General features: G+C 42.4%; 2 protein-coding genes across 4 annotated transcripts; both read left to right on the top strand.

The window, feature by feature from the left end:
* Positions 1–1649: 1649 nt before the first annotated feature.
* LOC126641578 (solute carrier family 2, facilitated glucose transporter member 11-like) lies at positions 1650–10050 on the top strand. The gene is made up of 12 exons (XM_050318449.1): positions 1650–1673; positions 3230–3328; positions 4188–4348; positions 4841–4965; positions 5868–5997; positions 6934–7082; positions 7812–7999; positions 8306–8416; positions 8717–8818; positions 9174–9249; positions 9584–9711; positions 9844–10050. Exons 1-12 carry the CDS (start codon positions 1650–1652, stop codon positions 10048–10050), a joined length of 1500 nt encoding a protein of 499 aa, XP_050174406.1.
* A 2790-nt stretch (positions 10051–12840) lies between these two features.
* On the top strand, positions 12841–20243 carry LOC126641726 (solute carrier family 2, facilitated glucose transporter member 9-like). 3 transcript variants are annotated; one of them, XM_050318737.1, is made up of 12 exons: positions 12841–12940; positions 13627–13725; positions 14302–14381; positions 15201–15325; positions 15680–15809; positions 16427–16575; positions 16941–17128; positions 17667–17777; positions 18267–18368; positions 18694–18769; positions 19437–19564; positions 19907–20243. In XM_050318737.1, the coding sequence occupies exons 1-12, from the start codon at positions 12917–12919 to the stop codon at positions 20111–20113; spliced, it is 1419 nt and encodes a 472-aa protein (XP_050174694.1). In that variant the 5' UTR covers positions 12841–12916; the 3' UTR covers positions 20114–20243. The 3 variants fall into 3 exon arrangements, with proteins under 3 accessions (XP_050174694.1, XP_050174692.1, XP_050174695.1); XM_050318735.1 differs by having other exon boundaries at positions 14302–14462; XM_050318738.1 differs by lacking the exon at positions 19437–19564 and having other exon boundaries at positions 14302–14462.

The following is a 20243-nucleotide window of genomic DNA, read 5'->3' as shown; positions in this document are numbered from 1 at the left end:
ACAGTGAGGCGCAGACGGAAAGAGTAAAACACAAAGTGACAGTACCATCATAATGGTGGCAAAATATTCTGTCCTTCCTTTGGTGAGGACCAGAGGAAGGACAGAAGAAATAAAGCAGAGAAGACAAGGCAGTAGTGAGGATGCAGGAAAGGAGGCAGGGATGGACTGAAGAGACTGCCTGGGCAGAGGGAGAGGCCTGGCACACACTGCTGGGACACACAGGTCAGAGAAGAGAGAAGCCCTCCAATGTCCAGAGGTTCTCACCTTGGCCACCTCTGTGACTACTCCCATGAGTCAACACCATGCTTTTCCCACAGCCCTGGCAGGCCAGAGGCCATCCTCACCTGCCGATATGAAGCACTCCTGTTCAGAAATTACGCACATTTAATTGACTTCCTGAGTTTCAGAGCTAGCCCAGTGAGTATGTATGGCAGAAAACACGAATTCAAATTTCCTGAAATCAGGGCTCTTTAGACTGATTAGGCAAACACAAACAATGGTTACGTTTCAGTTGGTCTAATTTGTTAAATTTTAATTGAAGCATTGAACAAGTTGGTTAATTGATACTGAGTTCAAACACCTTTGTGAAAAGATACATGACACTTGTTCAGAGTTTCTAATCATGTGAAGTGTTAAACAAGAACACGTTGAAAAGTGATCCTCAGAGACTCATTACGTTTCATATTACTGTTTTCAAATCATGTAATTATGCACTGTTGGATTTATTAATAACCATCAACACCAGAGAAAAATAGTTACTGCCTTCAAACACTGTTCCTCTTCACAAACTACCTCTCACTTCCAACCCAGTTGGGGCTGGGATTTTTCCAGGCACCAAACCAAAGACACGCAGCATCCTGGCCTGTGGAACCGTCAAGTGCAGCCTCTCACCAGGAGATGGAATTCCCCCCCTAAGCTCTTTGAATAACTTGTAAAAGCCTTTTAAGAGAACCAGCTCAGAGACTGCCAGATAAAGAGGCCCTTTGAGAATTATGGATAAAAGTAAAGATGTAATTTATTTATTCTGAAGTCAGGATTTAAAACTGATATTCAGCTTTCTTAGCACCTGACATATATTATAGGGACACAGACTTGAACATTCAGGCAATTACCATCACTCTTCAAGAGTCAACTGATCCCACAGTTCAAGAGCTGGATGCACAGGCAAAGTCAGGCTTGGCCCAGTCAGGCTTCAGAAGGCTTTGCTGTATTGAGGCTCAAGGTAGCAGTCAGGAACTTTTCCTTTAAGTGTGATAACTGATTACCCAACCTATGACTTGGGGAGTCCAGACCAGTCCAGTCTAGTTTGTGCCAGTCCCTGGACTTTGGCTTCCATCACTGCTTTTTTTGTTGTCCTTTACTCATCTCCTGCAGCTCTTCCTATCCCTCAGCTGCTGCCAGAGCCTGCCCAGAGACCTGGCAGGAATGCACAGCTCGCCAAAACTGCCCGCAGCTTCATCAGTAACCAACACAATAATGACAAACCAAACAACAAGAACCTCATGACAAACCAAAGGGAATGTGAACACTGAGAAAGAATGAAATGACATGTTGAAATATTACCTCAGGCTCCTCTTTCTCTATATATAGAGTGACTTTTTTCGAGGTAACCAAAGAAAGCATCAGGGAAGACCTAGGATGAAGTGGGAATGACTACCTTTGCATGCAAGTTGGTATATGTTTATCTTTTTTCTCCCCAAGTAGAATTTTTGCAGTAAATAATTTTTTTTCCTTTCTGCTATTTAAAAGACCTGTTGCGTAAATTCAGTACAGAAAAAAAAATAAATCTCAATCAGATGCAGTTAAAATGATTGTATGGAGGTCATATCTGAAAAATATCGTGCCAGAAATTACTTTTAAAAAGCGAAGAAAAGTGGATTTAAGAGTAAATTTATATTTAATACCCGATATATAAGAGGGGAAGACTAACCCAAGGAGTTCAGAGCACAGCAACAAAATAAAGCTAATGGTTTGACAGATGGAGAAGGGCTGGAAGACTGAAAAAGTCCTCCACAATGAAAAAGTTTTGAACAAAGTATCTGAAAGATATAAACACCAAAGGATAGAAAACAATTCTTTCCAGTCAAGAAAGAATAGGAAGAGATAACTAGAAAAGAAAAGAAACCAAAAATAATTTTTTTAAAAGCAATTCTAGCATGGATATTAAGTTTAAAAAATCTTCCCCAATTTGAAATCAGTCAGACTGGAAAGTCATCCAAGAGATGCAACAGGAAAATGAAGCAGTGGTGTTACAGTACAGGGTGGAGATGAGACTAAGAAATTCGCTGCAGGGTTGATATAAACTTTGCACTTAGAACAGGGCTGACAGATTTTCTTGCTGATGGGAAGTTTCATGCTGATGTGTGTCATTTTTGGTAGCACAAAGGATGGCAGGGATATCTAGTAGCAGAAACTGTGAATCTCATTTCTTCCTAATGCTTCGACAGACAGGACATTGTTGTCATTTAATATATGATTGTGCCAAATTCCGAATTTATTCAGGGCTTTGGAGTCAACATGGAGGAATTTGATGCCCACTCAAGCAATGGCATTCACCTGAGTAGAAATCAGCTTGTAAATATTTGGCAGGGATGGTTTGAATGTGATCTGTTCTAGAGGCAGAGGTGCAGCATCACACCATCCTTGCTGGCCAGAATATCCCTAGGACAGTCAGGAACAGGAGGAGTTGGGAATGGGAGGGGTTGAGGTGTGCATATGTTGCAGTCCTATATTCTTAACTTTCCTATCTGATAGTTCTAAGACAGGGTGAATAAACTATGAAACCAAGAATGCCCTTCAATCCCCAAATGTTTATCCAGTCTCAGCCAAGTCACAGAGCAAAATATTCACTTAGGTGAGATAACAAGTGGGAAAGGAGGAGAGGAAAGGACAAATAGATGGAATTGTTCACAGCATGCTTGCACATTGCACCATGGTCCCACAACTAATTACTTATGACAGTGCAGATTAAGATGGCCAAAGCTGAAGGCAGAAGCACTGAAGTGTGTAACTGGGTTCTGGGACACAGCTATGAGCTTTGTCTCTCCTCAGATTCCTCACTCTCCTGTGCTTTAGTAGCTGTGGTTTCCTGGTGCTGGCTCCCTGGTCTTGGAGGAGGCAGGTGCGTGGCACTGCTGACACTGCCAGAGCTCCTGAGGGAAACACAGGGCATTGGAGGCTTGTCTGAATAGCTGTACCACCTTTGTTTGCTGCTTTTATTTCCTACCAGAAAATGAGCTACAACCTCTTTCTGCTGGCTTTTGTCCTGGGCATTGGTGGAGGTTTCCAGTATGGGCTGCAGGTCTCCATTATCAATTCTCCTGCTGAGGTAAGTGTGGAGAGCTCAGAGAGTGAGCTACTAGTATGGATTTCTCTGATCTCAGTGCCTCTATATGCAATCACTAACTTTTTTTGTTCTACTCTCAAAGCTGGACTTACTGTGGTTTCTTAGTTCTAAGTAGCTACTATTGCTCTTTTGTTTCATGGAGATTGAACTTCTATCTAATGTGGCAGAGCTGAGAAAGGGAAGGATGAATGATATCCATAAAGTCAGCTGTTTCACCCTTACTGAGTTGAATTGCTCACAGAGCATCCTCCTCTTTCCAGTGCTCAGGGAGCTCCTTGTACATGTACTTGGTCACACACACCATACCTAAGTGACTGTAAGGCACAATAGGACAGGGCAGGACTGCAGCTCTAGAGATGATTCAGCACTGATACCTGCAGCTGGAAAAGGAAAATTAGGGAAGGTGTTTGCTATCCTAAGTGGTACCAAGGACACTGAGCTCATACGATTGTCACACTGTGAACCCTCACCAAGAATGAGGGTGCCATGGAGGTTGTGAACAGTAGGCCAGAGAAATCTCACAACAGACCATATCAAGGGACAAAACCTGCTCTCACTTGAGTCAGTTGAAGTCAAACCTGGATTTCACGCAGGGCATCAGATACAGCAGGTGGACAAGAGACACAGACACACAAGCGGGAATGGCGGGAAAGATCAGGGAGCAAAACCACCGGCTTTTAGTACAAAAACAGAAGACCAACCTGCCATGCAAAATTGCTAAGATTTCAACCAAGATATCCATAGAAATGTATCAAAAAGGCCAGTAGAAGAATTAAAAAGTGGTGCAATTATGCAAAGAGCATGCTGACTGAGTCCATTGGTTTCTACTTTTCTTTTCAAGTACATCAAGAGTTTCATCCGTGAGACCTGGCTGAAGAGATATGGCTCCTCTCCCAGTGAGGACATGATCACTCTGATGTGGTCCTTCATTGTGTCCGTTTACAGCATCGGGGGGCTGCTGGGCTCCTCCTCTGCCGGATACTTGGCTGTTCGATTTGGAAGGTAGGAATAGTGATTACATTAGTCCTTCTGTTTACACCCACAACTGCAACAATAATGACAGTGTCTTGGGAGAAACACCACCTGTAAAGTGACACTGTGAGCAGCCCAGGGCTGCTTCCAATGAAGGGTCAGTACAACATCTGCCAATCATCACAAAGAAAATCATACCCTCTTCCTTACAAAGTCCAAACTGAATCCAGTCCAAGGAAATTACACAAGGAGGGAATGCATTTTACAATGAATTTCACAGACAATCACTCACAAAGCTTGTTCTTTAGTGTAGATATTGGCTCCACTAGAGGCGTCAAAAGCTTGAACTAACTTATCAGTGTGTGACAATTTTCCCATTCCCATTTCCCATTTACTTCACTGCAGCTGATCTCAGAAGCTGGCACAGAGTCTGTAAGCATGGCACAATTCGTGTCACTTCTGTCAGGCTGTGAATGACACATGGACAATATTTATGCTCGTGTTAATTTAAGTGAATTCCAGGAAAAAGGCCATGCTGTTTGCCAATATCCCTGCTCTGCTGAGCGCAGCTCTGATGGGACTCAGCTGGCTGTGCGGGTCTTTTGAGATGATCATCGCTGGAAGGTTGTCTTCCGGAGTGTGTGGAGGTAAATTAACATTCCTACCTATGGTACTGAAGAGTTGGAAGAACAGTGACTCGGGGTCACAAAGATTTATCAGTACAGAGACCACAGATTTTTACTAAACCCTACAGAGGACATGATTGCTGAATGCATTTTTAATTAAATAAGAAACCACAAACAGAATTAAATTAGTAATGCCTGACATCTCCATTTCTCTTTCTTCTGTCTTTACATCCAATCCACATAAAAGGTGGTGCCTTTTGAAAAAGCCAAAACATGCAATATTTCAGGTGAATATACTCACTTAGTAGAAAGATGACCTCTTGTCATCTGCTGTTTCTGTTGCTTCTCACTGTGGCTAATGCTGCCCTACGTATTACAGACAAGGGAAGGGTTTCCAAACTGGGAAATTCTAATTTCCAAATGGTTACATTCTCCCAGTGATTTTTATCCCTGAGAAATTGGTAAAGATAACACTAACCAGCAAAAAAAAAAAAAAAAAAAAAAGAGAGAGGATAAATATTAATTAATTCATTCACTGAAATGCAAATTGAATGTATAGAATTAGTTAACTGCTTGGCTTCAAGGACAAAATAAGGCACATAGCATCCTGAATAGACACTGAAATACATCATCTGAGGCTAAAGGGAGTAACTACAGTCCTGTATATGTGGCTGTAGGAAATAACATAAGAGAAGGCCAGCCTGCTGGCCTTCCCAGGAGCAGGTGCTTTCCACGTGGAATATTTAGCAAAGACACAAGGCCACGGTAAGAGTCACATGCTTCACATCGGGCAGACATGTACTCAACACAGATAAAAAGGTATCTCAAAGCCAACCCCTACAGGCTTTGTCCATAATGGACCCCTCCAAAACACCACACCCTTGGTGGTTTGCATTGCCCTAAACAGTTCTTTGTCACTGCAGGTTTAGCTCTGAATATCCATCTCATGTATGCTGGGGAATGTGCCCCACGGAAGCTCCGTGGGCTGATCGGCATAACAGCTTCTACTGCCATTGCCTTTGGGAAATTTGTAGGATTTGTTCTGGGTCTCAGGTAAGAGGGTCTGAAACAGACCCAATTTAGTCTGTTATTAAAATATATGCATATATCAATGCAACTGTGGATAGGCAACTCAGCAACTGTTTTCAGATGTTTCCAGGGTAGTCAGACTAAAGTAGCCCAAATTCCTGATTTTAGTGAATGGGAAACAGAAATCATACAAAATATTTAATCCTGAAGAATAAAGTTCCTTCCTACAGAGACAGATCAAAATACAGGTAATAAAAACCTTTAACAGATTTCACTGGGTTTGAAAGAAATCAATCTTTTCATGAGCTGACCTTTACTTTCTATTTTTTTTGGAAGGAGTGGGGAATATCAGATCAATCCAAAAGCACTTGAAAACACACACAAACTGGCTTATCAAACACACACACAAAACCAGACCCCTATGGTGGATTCATCACCCCAGCACAGCCTCTTCCTGCCTGTCCTGTGCCAAAGGTGCTCTGTCCCATTTCCAGGGCACATGTCACTCTGGCCACAGAGTTCTGAAAGCTGCAGGAAACCCAGCAGCTGTTATTTGGGGCAGTCAGTACCAGGCTGACAACCCGTAGGTCTTTCCCTAATTGTAACGTGGGCCTCTTTGGATCAGAAGAAGAGGAATCAGCCCCTGCAAGTTCTTCCTTCAGCACTTGTGCTGGGACACTGTTGGGCCCTCAGTTGCTGCAGGGGGATGCAGGTGGCCTTGCTGCACTCGCCTCTGAGCAACAGGAGTCAACACTGGGTAACTCATGGGCTGCAGGACACGGGCCTCTGCTCTGCCCTTCCACCTCCTGTTGAGATTTTCATTTTTCTGGGCTGAGAAGTGCTGCTTGGGAGGAGTTGCTGTGACAGACACAGCAGGGCTGAGGGATAACCCTGTGTCTGTGTGTGCTCACATGGCCAGCACACGATTCCTCAGCCTCTCTCACTCTGGTTTTGTTTCAGAGAAGTTCTGGGCACTGAGGCTCTCTGGCCTCTTCTCATGGCAGCCAGTACAGTTCCCGCCCTCATTCAGCTTCTCACCCTCCCCTTCTTCCCAGACTCTCCCCGCTACCTCCTCATTGACAAAAAGGACAAAGAGGGATGCATCAAAGGTAAGGAAATGGGCCACAAAGCATTCATTTTAGCAAAAAGCCCCATATGAGCCTGAAAGAGAGGTACAGGTGGGAAAAGGACTTTTGGTCTTTTGGCTGTGAAACAACCTTCAGCTTTAACGAAGATCAGCCTCTTCTGTTTGGATATTAGTGCTCTCTTGACACCAGTATTTCCCTTACTCTCTGCCAGAGTCCTCCAAGGGATGTGATCAGACAGGGCTTGTATTTCCAACAATACAGATTCTGCCCTGAGCAGTCACGGTGTGGACATGGTACCTTCCTGCTCTGTGTAAGAAAGGGAGGCTCTGTATTGTCATGCCATATCCATAAGCATTCCAGTTTTTCAGTAACCCTAATAGCAACTACTGACAGAAACAGAGAAACAACCATTCTGGGATTTCCTATCAAAAGACAGAACTCTTAGGGTATAGCAGCACCTCTAGTAGGAGGTATCTGGGGAAGGACTGGTAAGAATTTAGGTATGGTTTACATTGAAAGGCTATAGGCAGCTATTGGCCAAAGGTGAGGTCATGATTGAGATGTATGGGTAAAAATAGATAGCAATGATCTAGATCTGTGTGTAATCTGAACCCAGATCACTAGGAATTTCACACAAGAAAAGAGCCTGAAGTTCAGAGAAGACACTCTGCAAAGCAGGAAATTATCCTCAGAATTCATGTCTGTGCTGGTGGGATTGGACCAGGAGTCACCTCCCTCTTCTTCTTCCAGCTGTGAAGCAGCTCTGGGGAGACGGAGACCACATGGCTGAAATAGATGACATGATGTCAGAGCAAGAAACCCTCTGTGGGGAGAAGGCCAAGGGTGTTTGTGACCTGCTCCGTGACAAAGCCGTGCGCTGGCAGCTCATCACTCTCTTCCTCGTGGTCTCGTGCACGCAGCTCAACGGGGCCAACGTGGTACGTGTCTGCTCTGCTCTGCTCTCTGCTCTGCTCACAGGCTCTTGCAAAAGTCAGCTCTGCAACGAGCTGTGAAATGCTGACTGAAACAGTGGCTGTAAGGAGGGATCTGTTGTTACTGTTCATTACAATCTTTTCCCATGGAAGTTTGGCACCTGAGATAAGTAGATAACTGTGTTTTAGCAAGTGTCATCTGAGGGCATCTCTATGTATTACCCTGTTATGATAAGAGAATGCAACTTATTTCCTGTCCAAAACCCCCCAGACATCAGTGTAAACACAAGCAAAAATTTCTATTCTTTCCAGGTTTACTTTTATGCATACAGCATCTTTACAAAAGCTGGAATCCTCCCTTCTCAAATCCACTATGTCTCGCTGGGGCTTGGGATCACCGAGATCCTCTCCACAGTTCTGTGTGTAAGTGGCTTCTCAGCTGAATTCTGTTTTGATGTAATGCATGGTTCATTTTAATCTTTAGAAATACTGTTAAGCAGAGCTTCAGGAATAAAATTTTTACAACAAATCAACTGCAGAACCAATCATACAAAATCATCTCCACACACCCTGCAAACATGGGCATTTATATTCAATTTCTGTGAAGAGAAGAGAGTGCCTCTCTCAAAATCACAACGCAGGGATGGCAGCTACTGGAGCAGCTCACCAGTGCCTGCCTTAGGCCTGTCCTTTGGAGCTGGCAGCATGTCCTCCTGGTTGCAGGGCATCCTCATTGAGCGTGCAGGGAGGAAGACACTGCTGTGCAAAAACTCTGCTGTGATGGCCTTGGCTTTGGGGCTCCTCACAGTCACACTCTTCCTACAGGTAAGACCCCACTGATGCATTACAGCTGTGTCCTGTCTTCATGTTTCATTGTATGGCAGACATCATTACTATTTCCCTTCCCCCAAACCACTTTTTAGTCCAAGTAGAAGCATTTTTGGGGCTAACCATCATATTAACAGAGGTCTATTCCCAGCTGTGTGCATACAGGTTAAAGACAATAGACTTATACAACCAAGATCTTTGCCAAGACTATCTCCTCATAAAATTTCTGGAAGTAAAGTAAATAAATTTATATTTAACACTGCTGTACTTAGCAGTGATTAATATTTCTAATGGAGCTAGATACACAAAATCTTAATTTGTGATTTTGTTTGCTTTTCATTTCCTATCATAGGATTCCTTTTTCTGGGTGCCGTACTGCTCTGTTGCACTCGTCTTTATTTTCATCATGAGCTTTGGTGCTGGGCCAGGTTGGTATTTTCTACTTGAATGGTTTCAGGGAATCATTCCTTCCTCACTGCAGCCTTTAGGAGAGGTACCAGGCATAGCTGTTCCAGAGTTAGCATGAATTCCATTCCTACCCCCAGTTCAGTGCAGGTGCAAATGTTTCCCTCCATACTACAGTAGGAGGTAAAACTTCTTCCTATTGCATTCCTACATCCTTCCTCCTGAAGAGCCAGGCAGCACCTCAAACACTTCCAGGTCAGTTAAAGCCAGGAACCTATGCAGAAATATGAAGTGTGAGGTACAGAAACATCTTGCAACATTTCTAAGTTTTTCTCTTTTCTTCAACATTTTTTTCAGCTAGTGTGATATGTCCCTTGATCACAGAAATTTTTATTCAGTCATACAGACCAGCTGCTTATGTCTTTAATGGTGTCATAAACTGGATCCAACTCTTCATCCTTGGACTTGTCTTCCCTTTCATTGTGGTAAGCAAAGTAGGGTGTTTTTGTCCCTGACCAAGTTTTATAGTAAATACAAAACCAGAAACTCTATATCATAAGAGAAAGAAATTGTGATCATTTTTTATGAACACAGTTTGCCTCTTTCTTTTCCTGTAGGAAGGCCTTGGTAATTTCTGTTTCATCATTTTCCTGACATACTGTCTGTCCTTGGCTATCTTTGTCTACCTGGTGCTGCCAGAAACCAAAGGAAAGACCATGCTGCAGGTCATGGAGGAGTTCAACCGCCTGAACTACCGTGGAAAGAAGAGACAGACAGCCCTTCAGCAGAGTAACCGCTCAGTGATGACTGTTACTCGACTTTAACAACAAACCCTCCGTTTCCTGTTTTGCTCCTTTGTTACTGTAGTGTCCAGAAGCCTCATTAAGCAAGAGAGAATCCATTGCTCCACAAACATCACAAGTGTGTATTTTAAAAATAATCACCAGCAGTGCAGGGTGCAGGATGAACTTGGTGGTTCTCTCCAACTCCTGAAACATGAGCTGAGTTAATTCCTCTGCAGTAAAAAAATATGAACACAGCATATAAAGAAATTTTGTCAGTCCCTCCAAGTTAGCAGTTTGTAAACTGAAAACAGGATATGCTATTTTTCTTGGCAAAAAGCAGGACTCCACAGTTGGAGAACATGAGTCTGGAAGGTCCAGAGATACGGCAGGTTTGCAAAAGTGAGAGCAAAAGAAGACAGAGCTTTGGTGTTGAAATCATCTGCTGTTAATAAGTCAGTGTTGTTGAGCTTTCCCAGAGAAGAAGCTTCAGTCTGGAGGAAAAGAACTGTTTAGCTCTTTAATCCAGTGGAAGAAGAGCACCGTGCCTGTCAGTAGACAGAAACAATATGCAATGTTTCCACCTCTTCAACTGGAAAAAAGACCCCAGGGATATGTCAGCACTGAAAGAAAGCACGAGCGAAGAAAGCAGAGCTGCAGGGAATTATGAGTGGGCAAAACCACAGTGAGCAGGTTCTTCTTCAATAGCAATGATTGTGCAGTGTGTCTGCAGCCTGGAGAACACTGGGTTTCAATGGGGTTGAGCTCCTGAGAGCAACTGGTACCAATGAGACAAAAGAGATCGGTGCCTCTCCTGGGGAACCCAATCTGTATGTCTGAGTGTTTGCTCTCTCTCCAGGTCTCTGAATACTCCACATTTTTCTTATAAAACATGGTAAAAAGGGCTTCACTTTTTGTAGTCATTACTATATGACACGACATTTTTGGTCTTCTTCATGCTTTGTAGTTTACTGATAAGGAAACAAAAAAATCAGTGACGAGGAAAACACACCCTACTGATCATGCCTGGATTTGGTTTTCATTGAACAAAGAGCCAGGGACAGAGGAGAGCCCATTTTCTGGGACTGTGTTTTTGGGGTCAAGGAACACTGTGTCTGTCTTGTTCTGGAAATGAGATCTTGATTACTGACTGCTGCAGGTACTGCACAATAAAATTTACAAAAGGACTTGACTATTGAGCAGTAGTTTCTTTCACAACCCTAAGGCTTCTGCTATTTTATCTTCACACCATCCTCTAACAGTATTTGTAGCAGTGCCAAAAGCTAATACTAGGAGCAGGGGACTTCCCTAGTACAGCCATCCTGCCTATGATAATCCTCATAGTACCAAAAAAGCTAGATAAAGTCTATGGTTTCAAGGCTTGAGGTTATGGATTGCACAGGACCACATTAAGACCACATAAGAACCAACATACATTCCTTCTTCTGGTCAAAAATGCAGGGGGTGGGGGGAAAGAAGAGAAGAAACATTTAAAATATTTTGAAAAGAATTAGGTAAGACCTTTAATATTTTAAAAGTCTTTATTTGGCCTGGTCTTTCTCAATCTTACTGGTTCCCAGGGAAGAAGTTTTTACTGTCTTATGAGACATTAAAAACTCGTTTCCTTCTACATGTCTTTCCACAGGGTGATCTTGTCCAACGTGCCTTTCTTCCTCCCTTCTACTAGTAAATACTGTCCACAAGAGGGAAAGTGTGGTAAATCATTAACACTGCCATAAACTAGCATGGATTGGGAATAAAGGTTAAAGAAGGTCTTGTGAATCTGCCATGTAGGATCCAGGATCACACAAGTGCTACACAGGGCATCTTTGAAGACAAAATTCCCTCCAAGCCAAGGGTCTTGGGTGAGCTCCAGACTGGATCTGGAACACATTTCTTGTAGTGTTCAAATCCTAGGAGAAAAGATTTGTCCTGTCCTCTTCTTTAGGAATATAAATAAGAATGATGCTAAGCATTTAAGGCTTTCATTTTTCCATAGTACAGCACTGAACGAAGGTGTGAGGCCAGACAAAAATGAGAGAGCAGTGTGAGTACTCTGGGAGAGAAGAGACAACAGGAGGAAGAGGAACAGGGCTCTGCAGGGACTGTTTGATCAACCAGATCTTAAAATCTGGCCACAGTTTTTAAAAAGGGGTTTACTCTAAGTCTGGCAGAAGACCTTTGGGATGGAAAAATAAAAATAAAAACAGACTTCAAGGGGCAGCACAGCATGAAGAGGTCTGGAAACTGAGATGTGGCATCGCACTCTGGCCCCTGTGGGTCAATTCCACTGTTACAGAGTGGCAAGAGTGAGGCTTCTGAATGGTTCTGTGAGGAGTGTGACCCTCTGGGTGTTAGCAAGGACTCAACATACCAATGATCCAATACTTCATTTCCTGCAACTGGGAAATTGTTCAGATCACTTCAAGCAATTGAAAAATCGTATAGAAGGCAAGAAGAGGCATTACAGCTCAGCTACAATTCTAAGGGTGTTATCTTTGTGGTAGAGTGGAGAGGAAGAAAAATTCCCTGCCTAAGATGTATTTCAGAGAGGTGGAGAGGGAACTCTGCTCCCCTGAAGGGAGGATGGTAGCACTGTCTGATTCTTCACACAACAGGAACATGCCAGTGTTTCAGCAGTGTGAGTAAGGGGCAGCACTCCCAACTCAAGGATAAACATTTACCAGTGTTGTAATCAGCTTGTCATATCTGGGTCTTAGAATAATTAAACCAGCAAGAAATGGCCCTGGCCAGTGTCAGAAGAGGACACAATTTGCTAAAAGCCACATAGTTAGAGTTTAACTTCTGTGCTACGATCCCAAACTCTTACAGTCTCAGTGTGGAAACCATCTCTCTCATCTGACAGACTTGACAGGAGCTCTCAGAGAGGGCAGGGTTTCAAGGGAAAATGTCTGGTTTCCTTTCAGACCTGGTGAGTATCCAATTGCTTGTGTTCTAGCCCTGGTCATCGACAGCAGCATGGTCTCAAAGATTGCAGCAAAGGGAATCAAACAGCCCTTGTAATAAAAATGAGCAACAGAGCATGTGCTTGGGATGACACCAGTTCAGCAATACGGCTTCTGGCATCTCCAGAAAATGCATTAGAACTACAAAAGAGGGAGAGGTTTAAAAGAGGACTTGGGAAACCAGGAAAGGATGGGCATTTTGAGGAAGATAAAGAATATAGTAGCAGTGAAAAAGACAGAGAAAAAACCCTCCCACTCCACTCTACTGCCCTGCACTCTCAAGGGTATTTGAGGATACTTGTCTGTTTGAAGCGTGACCTGACTAAATACCTGAAAACGTACGTGCTTGTGAGGGGTGCTCTAAAATCCAGTGTACGTCATGGAAACACAGCACTTCAGATAGGAGTCAGTCAGGTAAGGACTCTAAAAATGCCATACCCTAAGGGGATAATAAAGGTGAAATGTAAAAAAAAAAAAAAAAAAAAAAATTTCTCATTAATTTTGTTTGATTACTGAAAAATTAAAAATGGGTATTTGCATTTTAAATGTTCCTTAATAATAGAAATGTGGAGATATAGGATCCCATAAATCATCTGGTCTGAAAGCCACAGTGGCATCAGGAACTTAGGATGTGTTTCACTGTCTTTGGCAGGTCCAATACCGGAAGCTGTTGCTAATGATAGTGGTGCTGGGAATTGGTGGAACCCATCTCTCAGGTTTTCAGATGTCTGTGATCAATTATACTTCTCCGGTAAGCAAAGCCTTCATAAAATCACGCCTCTAAGTGTTCCTCGTGGGACCAGGCCTTACACTTTAAAACTACTCTGCAAAAGCTCTTAGGTGTTGCTATGCCAGTTTATTCCCAGCTCTTTCCACGATTGCTAGGAGCTGTGCTCCAAAAACAACTCCACAAAGAATTGTGTGGAAACAACATATTGAGATACCTTCCTTAATGTTTATGTCATGGAGATAAAGGATTAAAAACCAGCTGATGGAGACTCAACCTTCAGCTCAGCCCCTTTCTCTTTATATCTGCTACCTACAACAAGAACATTTACATTTCTCTATAATGAATAAAAGCCCCCTATATTTAGTGTAGGAGAGCAAGGATTCAACACACTGAGATTATATTTAATTTTTGAAAGGTTCTATTACACTGTTGGGCTGTATGAGAGGAAATATCAATCCCAATTTGCAAACTGGTGTCCTTCAGCCATGCTTTCTGTAGTGACTATTAATCTAATTTTTTTTTTCAAAGCTGTAAACATCACGAAGAACTATTGTGATCAGTGCCTCAGTGGAATGAAAATCTCTTTTTCTGTCCCAGTACATTCAGAAGTTTATCAATGAAACGTGGCTGGAGCGATACGGTTCCGTGCTGCACCAGGAGACCCTCACGTTGCTGTGGTCCGTCATTGTGTCCCTGTACTGCGTGGGTGGGATGATGGGGTGTCTGTGCAGTGGGTACCTGACTGCAAAATTTGGAAAGTAAGTATATCTCCTAACAGCTCCCTACTCAGGGCTGCAGCAGGGAAAGGAATTAATTAGTCACCCAATAGAAGGGATATCAGAGTCTCACTGCCCCCTGCTGTCGCAGAATTTACTCAGCACATAAAACTACACGTGGGTACATGGGAGAGATTATTTCTGATTCCCTTGTCACAGCTTCTGTTGCCATACAATTCCTGTATATTTGCTGACATTTCAGTAAAAAGTGAATCTCTGAAGTTTCTTGGTTGGGCAGTAATGCCATAGGAAGCCCAACAGCACTGCAGCAGTGCAGAAGGAGTTGTATATTCTATAGGGAAAAGCTTTTTAAAACTTATTTATTTAATTGATCACAGGGTTTAAAAAAAAAAAAAAAAAGTGCAGGTTCATTCCTCTGTAAGAATAATCAGAGTTCCAGCAAAGATAAGTGGAAGTCCCTCAGGCCACATTTAGAAGTGAAAAAGACTGTTCCTTATCAGTATTTATCCTGCAGGAATTTCCTTCAGCCTCATGGTTTGCTCACACAGTGTTAGCATGGGTAAGAGGAATGTAGCTTCTCCCTCTCAGCCCTCTGCATAGGCACTACACCTTTTCAGAATAAGATTTGGTTACCCTGTAAGGAATGGATTTAAACATGACCACAGGCTGGGTCTGTAAATCCAAGGGAGGACAGGCACACATCAGTCAGAATGAGAAAGTAAAACCTGTCTCACACCCAGGTGTTTTTTGCTGTTGCAGGAAGAAATGTCTGCTGCTCAATGATGTCATCCTAATAATAGCCACGCTGCACACGGGCCTCAGCAGGACAGCCAAGTCCTTTGAGATGATCCTGGTTGGGCGCTTCCTCGAGGGCATCGGTGCCGGTAGGACTCCCCACTACTCCCTGTCAATGGGACTTCTTTGGGGTGGATACAGAAATCTCCCTGCTGGGAGTACCCAGGCATGCACAGTATCCCAGTGGAACAAGGAACAGACTGGGAAAAGGTAAGGTGAGCTGTCCTTTGCCTTCAAGAGGTCTGGTAGAGAGAGAAATCTGATGGATTAGCTAAACATCTTGCTTAAAGTAAAAGGTACAGTTTCAGCCAATTATTGTGGAGGATATATGGGAAACAGCTCAGAAGAGAGAGGATAGAGCGACCTCCAGCTGAAATGGAAGTGAAAAGGGACCCTCTCTCTTTCTTTCTACACTTTCAGCACTCTCCTCTTTCTTCCTTTAGGAATACACCTGAGTACCCATGTTCAGTATGCTGGAGAGATCTCACCCAAGAAGCTGCGTGGATTTATAAACGTGACCTCCTCGGTGTTTTTTGCACTGGGAAAAACTGTAGCAAGAATTCTTGGATTACGGTACTTGTGCTACTCCTTCTCATGCAATTTTCTACCTTTTTTTTTTTTATTTATGGCAGGGAAGTGTTGTTCTACGAGTCCTAGAAACAGACATGCACTAAGGGTGGGGTTTTACTTTGCTTAACTACAGCAGTCAAAAAGAGGCACCTACCCTGTACCAGTCACTAAGGTTTCTGCGTCAGTCACTGGGGAGAAAAATGCCCTTCTCTTGAGAAAGGATCCATCTTTGGAGGTGCAGTCTCTCTGCTGAAGTTCATAAGAAAAGATTGTATGTAAATACTCTTAGTAAATTTCTGAGATCTGAAATATCTGCTAGTTTCTTGATAACCTCATGCAGACTTACAGTATTAGTCCAGAGGACTGTTGTGGGAATATTGAAACTCCACTGATCTCTAGAAATTATTCAGATTATAGTGAATAATCTCAGTCTTGCAAAATAAATAAAGTAGTAGTCTATATTCCTTTCCCTAACATAAACATCTTCTGTTTCAATTTAATTTTTAAAGGACTGTATGCATTTTGTGTCTCTTTATTTAGTCTAGGATTTAGAAAATATCAAATTAGCTATAAACAATAATTTTACTGGACTATAAAAAGACCCTAACATGCTTTCATAGAGATCTTTTAGGAACTGAAGACACATGGAATGTGCTATTGTCCTTCTCTGGGTTGGTGGCATTGATTCAACTGCTCTTTTTACCATTCTTTCCTGAGTCCCCTCCCTATCTCTTGCTGCAGAAAGGAGACAAAGCAGGATGCTTGAAAGGTAAAATAAAACTTTAGATCCTTAGTTTGTTAAACCATAACTCTTGGGAAAGTGAAGCTAACAGAGGGAATCGGTTTTTCTATTAGCCAGCTAGAGATTTCTTGATTAAAGTTCTCCAGACGACGCAGAGTCATCATAAATATTTAAGATCTACCCCTAAATACTACAAAACGCTGAAAACCATTTTCCAGGAAAGTGTCATCATATTCCAGCAAACAATGTTTTTTCCAGTCCTTTGCTCAGTAATTGATGAATCAAAGCATGGACTGAATTGCAAATGTTTAGTGTCAATGAAAGTTAAAAAGCATAGAACTCTAAGTGGATCAGGTGATGGAGGAGTACACTTCATTCTGTCTCTTCTGTAGCCATGAAGCAACTCTGGGGAGAAGGGAATTATCACACAGAATTTGAGGACTTGATGAAGGAAAAGGCTATAACAAAAGGCACCAAAATCATGAATGTGCTTGAGGTGCTGAGAGAACCATCCGTGTACCCACAGCTGATTACCATGCTCCTCCTTTTACTGAGTCTACAGCTCTGTGGCCTGAGTGCAGTTGAGTATTTCCATGTTTAAATCTGCTGCTAAGTAACCAAAGTGCCACAGTGCAACTTGTCCCTTTCCTCTGGGTCTACATCATTCCTCCTCACACAGAGCCCACTGCCTGAGATCTGTGGTATCATCACCAGTATTCTTCATAGCATTAAGGAAACTTCTCAGCTGGGAATACAAGAGATTCAACTCAGCCTGAGTTCCTGCAAGGACACTGTTGCCTTCATTCCCCCATCTTGTCCCTTTCCTTCTCCTTTTTGCCATAAAACACCTTTTCCCCATGTCTTACAGGCAATATGCTCCTTTCAACTACTTTTTTTCTCTTTTTTCCTTTTTTTTCCTGGACTTTCAAATGCCTTTTCTTCATGTCCATAAACCTTTTCATTTTTCACACCTCGAGCAGGGATGTCACCTCCACTAAGCCCCAACACCCTACTGCTGCTTTTGCAGCAATGACAGATCTAGTTCCAAGCGATGCTGGATAGGCACATATCATATCTACTAACTATGCTTAACTTTTAATATTTTTCCTATTTCCCAGATCACCTTTTACACCTCAGAAATTTTTCAGACTGCCAACCTGCGGGAAAGCATAATCCCATATGTATCTCTAGGAGTTTCGATCTCTGAACTCATCTCTGTCATATTCTGTGTAAGTCAGAGCTTTCTTAGGCTTTTAGAATTGAAGCACATGTGAGTTGAGTCACATGTACTGTGGTGCTGCATAAATCTATACAGTGGATGTTACCACCTGCTCCAAATTTTGTCCCAGCTTTTATGTCTTTCTTCCCATCTTCATTCTTCTTAATTTCTTATAAGAATCCCTTTTGAAATGTCATTCAAACATAAATATGCGTGCTTGTTTTCATATATTTGTGTGTCTATATATTCAAATGGAGTTGTAACATGATTACAACTTCCATTGATTACAATGTTTATGAAAAAGTAGCTGCAATGCTGTGCAGAGATTTTAATCATAATATTAGAGAGGCTAGAAGGAATTCAATAACAAACTTGGTACCCATAATATTCGTATTCTCTGAAGTAAAAAGAACTCCAGGAGAATGCTTGATTGGTTGGATGGCTCACAGCTGGATTTTGCCACCCTTCCAGTGATATGCACTTTTTTTCTACTCCTCAGAGCTCCATAATTGACCGGTTTGGACGCCGAATGCTCCTGTGTGGGGGTTATTTGCTGATGGCACTGATACTGGTGTTGCTCGAAACAAGCCTCCTGCTGAGTGTAAGCAAACGTCTCTCTGGGAGTGGACCTGCATCTGAATCCTTTGTGCAGGACAGCAGATAGTCAGCCTGAGCTTTCATGTCCTAAACAGCAGGTCAGGATGTCTACTGAACACAAGCTCACCTCTGTAGATGTGACACTGCAGGCTGCTTTCGGCCTTCCACTGCAGTCAGTACAGAAAGACAAGCAGTTCTAGGGAGCATCTATTACAGAGCTCAGTGTCGTGGGTTTTTTCATAAAATATTGCTGCTCTTATGTTTGGACCAGCTGTGCTACAGCTATAAAATTAATTCTCATTCTCTTCCCTCCTTTTGCCTTTGTCCAGGATCAGTTCCTCTGGATGCGTTACTGCAGTGTCGTTCTCATCTTTTTATTCATCATTGCTTATGGAATAGGACCAGGTGAGTACAGCAATAAAAGCAACAGGAAAACTTGGACCAGGTGGATAAACACAGGCCATGAATATATAGAAGTAGAACTAGAGGGTGTGAATATATCTTTGAAAATTAACAGCTCAGTTTGGACTGAGATTGAGGGAGTCCCAATTTTTGATGAATTAATTACCCAAGAAGCAATTTCCTTAAGTTATTTTAAATCATTCACACCCTGATGAATCAGGAGCCTGTTTTCTTTCACTGAATTACAGGTTCAAGCCAAGTAAATTCTTATTAATTAGTTCACTGACTTATTTTGGAGGGTATGAGTGCCATTCAGTGCACACAGGCTCAGCTGTCTTTGCCTAAAGGCAGAGGAAGGCTCTTCTAAAATGCCAGTGTTTTCTCAACCTACCTGTAAAATACATTGGTGACACCAGACCCAAACTTACTTTTAGAATCTCACTCACCTAAGACCAATATTTACTCTGGAAGTTCCGTGACTAAACAATACTTGTAGTAACTATACTCTCCAAATTCAAATGGCAGCCTCTAGTATTGTAAGAGCTGTATAAGACGACCATGAATGTCTGAAAAATATACCAGAATTCCCACAGTAGCAGAACTCAGGTGTCATCTATGGGAAATGGATGACTACAACAAGTGTTGTTTTTTTATGTTGTTTTTCCCTCAGCTGGAGCCACCTCATCTGTTAATAATGAACTCTTCACCCTCTCAACAAGAGCCTCTGCTTTTGTCATTGGTGGAATGGTCATCTGGCTGGGCCTCACTTTCACTGGAATGCTTTTCCCCTTTGCTGTAGTATGTAATTTGACTCAAACCTTCTCTTTGACTCTATCAGTTTTAAGTGGTCAGTTTTTTCTAGACTGGTCTGGACAGGGAGTAGGATGAAGGGACTTGCAGATGATTAAAACTGGGAATCCCTTATTGCTGCTGGCATATGGAGGCCATTTATGCAAAACACTTCCCAATACCTCAGAAATCATATGCTGCCTCAAGAACAGATTGAAAAGATAAATAAATATTGCTACTGTAAAATCACCTTATTCCTCATTTCATAGGAACAAATCAACTACTTTCAATAATCTACAGAGGCAAATATTGCCAGGGAAATCACTCATCTTATTCCATTTCTATCTCCAGATGCTTCTTGGTCCTTTTTGCTTCCTCATCTTTATTGCTGTCCTGATCATTTCAGCGGTTCTTATCTACATATTCCTCCCAGAAACAAAAGGGAAGTCAATCTCTGAAATCACAGAAGAATTCAAAACACGCCAGTTTAAGAAGAAACGTCATCAGGCTGTGGAGGTGAATGCTAATGAAGAAAAGACATTCTGTACCAAGCTCTGATGAGCCACCATCAACAACTTCCACTGACAAAGAGGCTTGCCTCAAAATCAAACTGAAAACTGAACATTAAGATGGACTTTTCTCAATGAAATGCAACCCAAAAAGCAATCCAGAGATAACTTGTCATTAA

This window comes from Myiozetetes cayanensis, unplaced genomic scaffold (genome assembly GCF_022539395.1).
Source record: "Myiozetetes cayanensis isolate MyiCay16 unplaced genomic scaffold, myiCay2020 scf21, whole genome shotgun sequence".
NCBI classification, from domain to species: domain Eukaryota; kingdom Metazoa; phylum Chordata; class Aves; order Passeriformes; family Tyrannidae; genus Myiozetetes; species Myiozetetes cayanensis.
Note: the sequence above shows the minus strand (reverse complement) of the source record. Positions and strands in the feature narration are given on the sequence as shown.

Coding starts and splice junctions, on each gene's coding strand:
- LOC126641578 (XM_050318449.1), top strand. CDS start 1,650: ATGACTACCTTTGCATGCAAGTTG. Junction 1,674..3,229: donor CTACCTTTGCATGCAAGTTG/GTATATGTTTAT, acceptor ATTTCCTACCAG/AAAATGAGCTACAACCTCTT. Junction 4,349..4,840: donor TTGGCTGTTCGATTTGGAAG/GTAGGAATAGTG, acceptor AGTGAATTCCAG/GAAAAAGGCCATGCTGTTTG.
- LOC126641726 (XM_050318735.1), top strand. CDS start 12,917: ATGTCTGGTTTCCTTTCAGACCTG. Junction 15,810..16,426: donor GCAAGAATTCTTGGATTACG/GTACTTGTGCTA, acceptor ATGCTTTCATAG/AGATCTTTTAGGAACTGAAG. Junction 17,778..18,266: donor TCATCTCTGTCATATTCTGT/GTAAGTCAGAGC, acceptor TCTACTCCTCAG/AGCTCCATAATTGACCGGTT.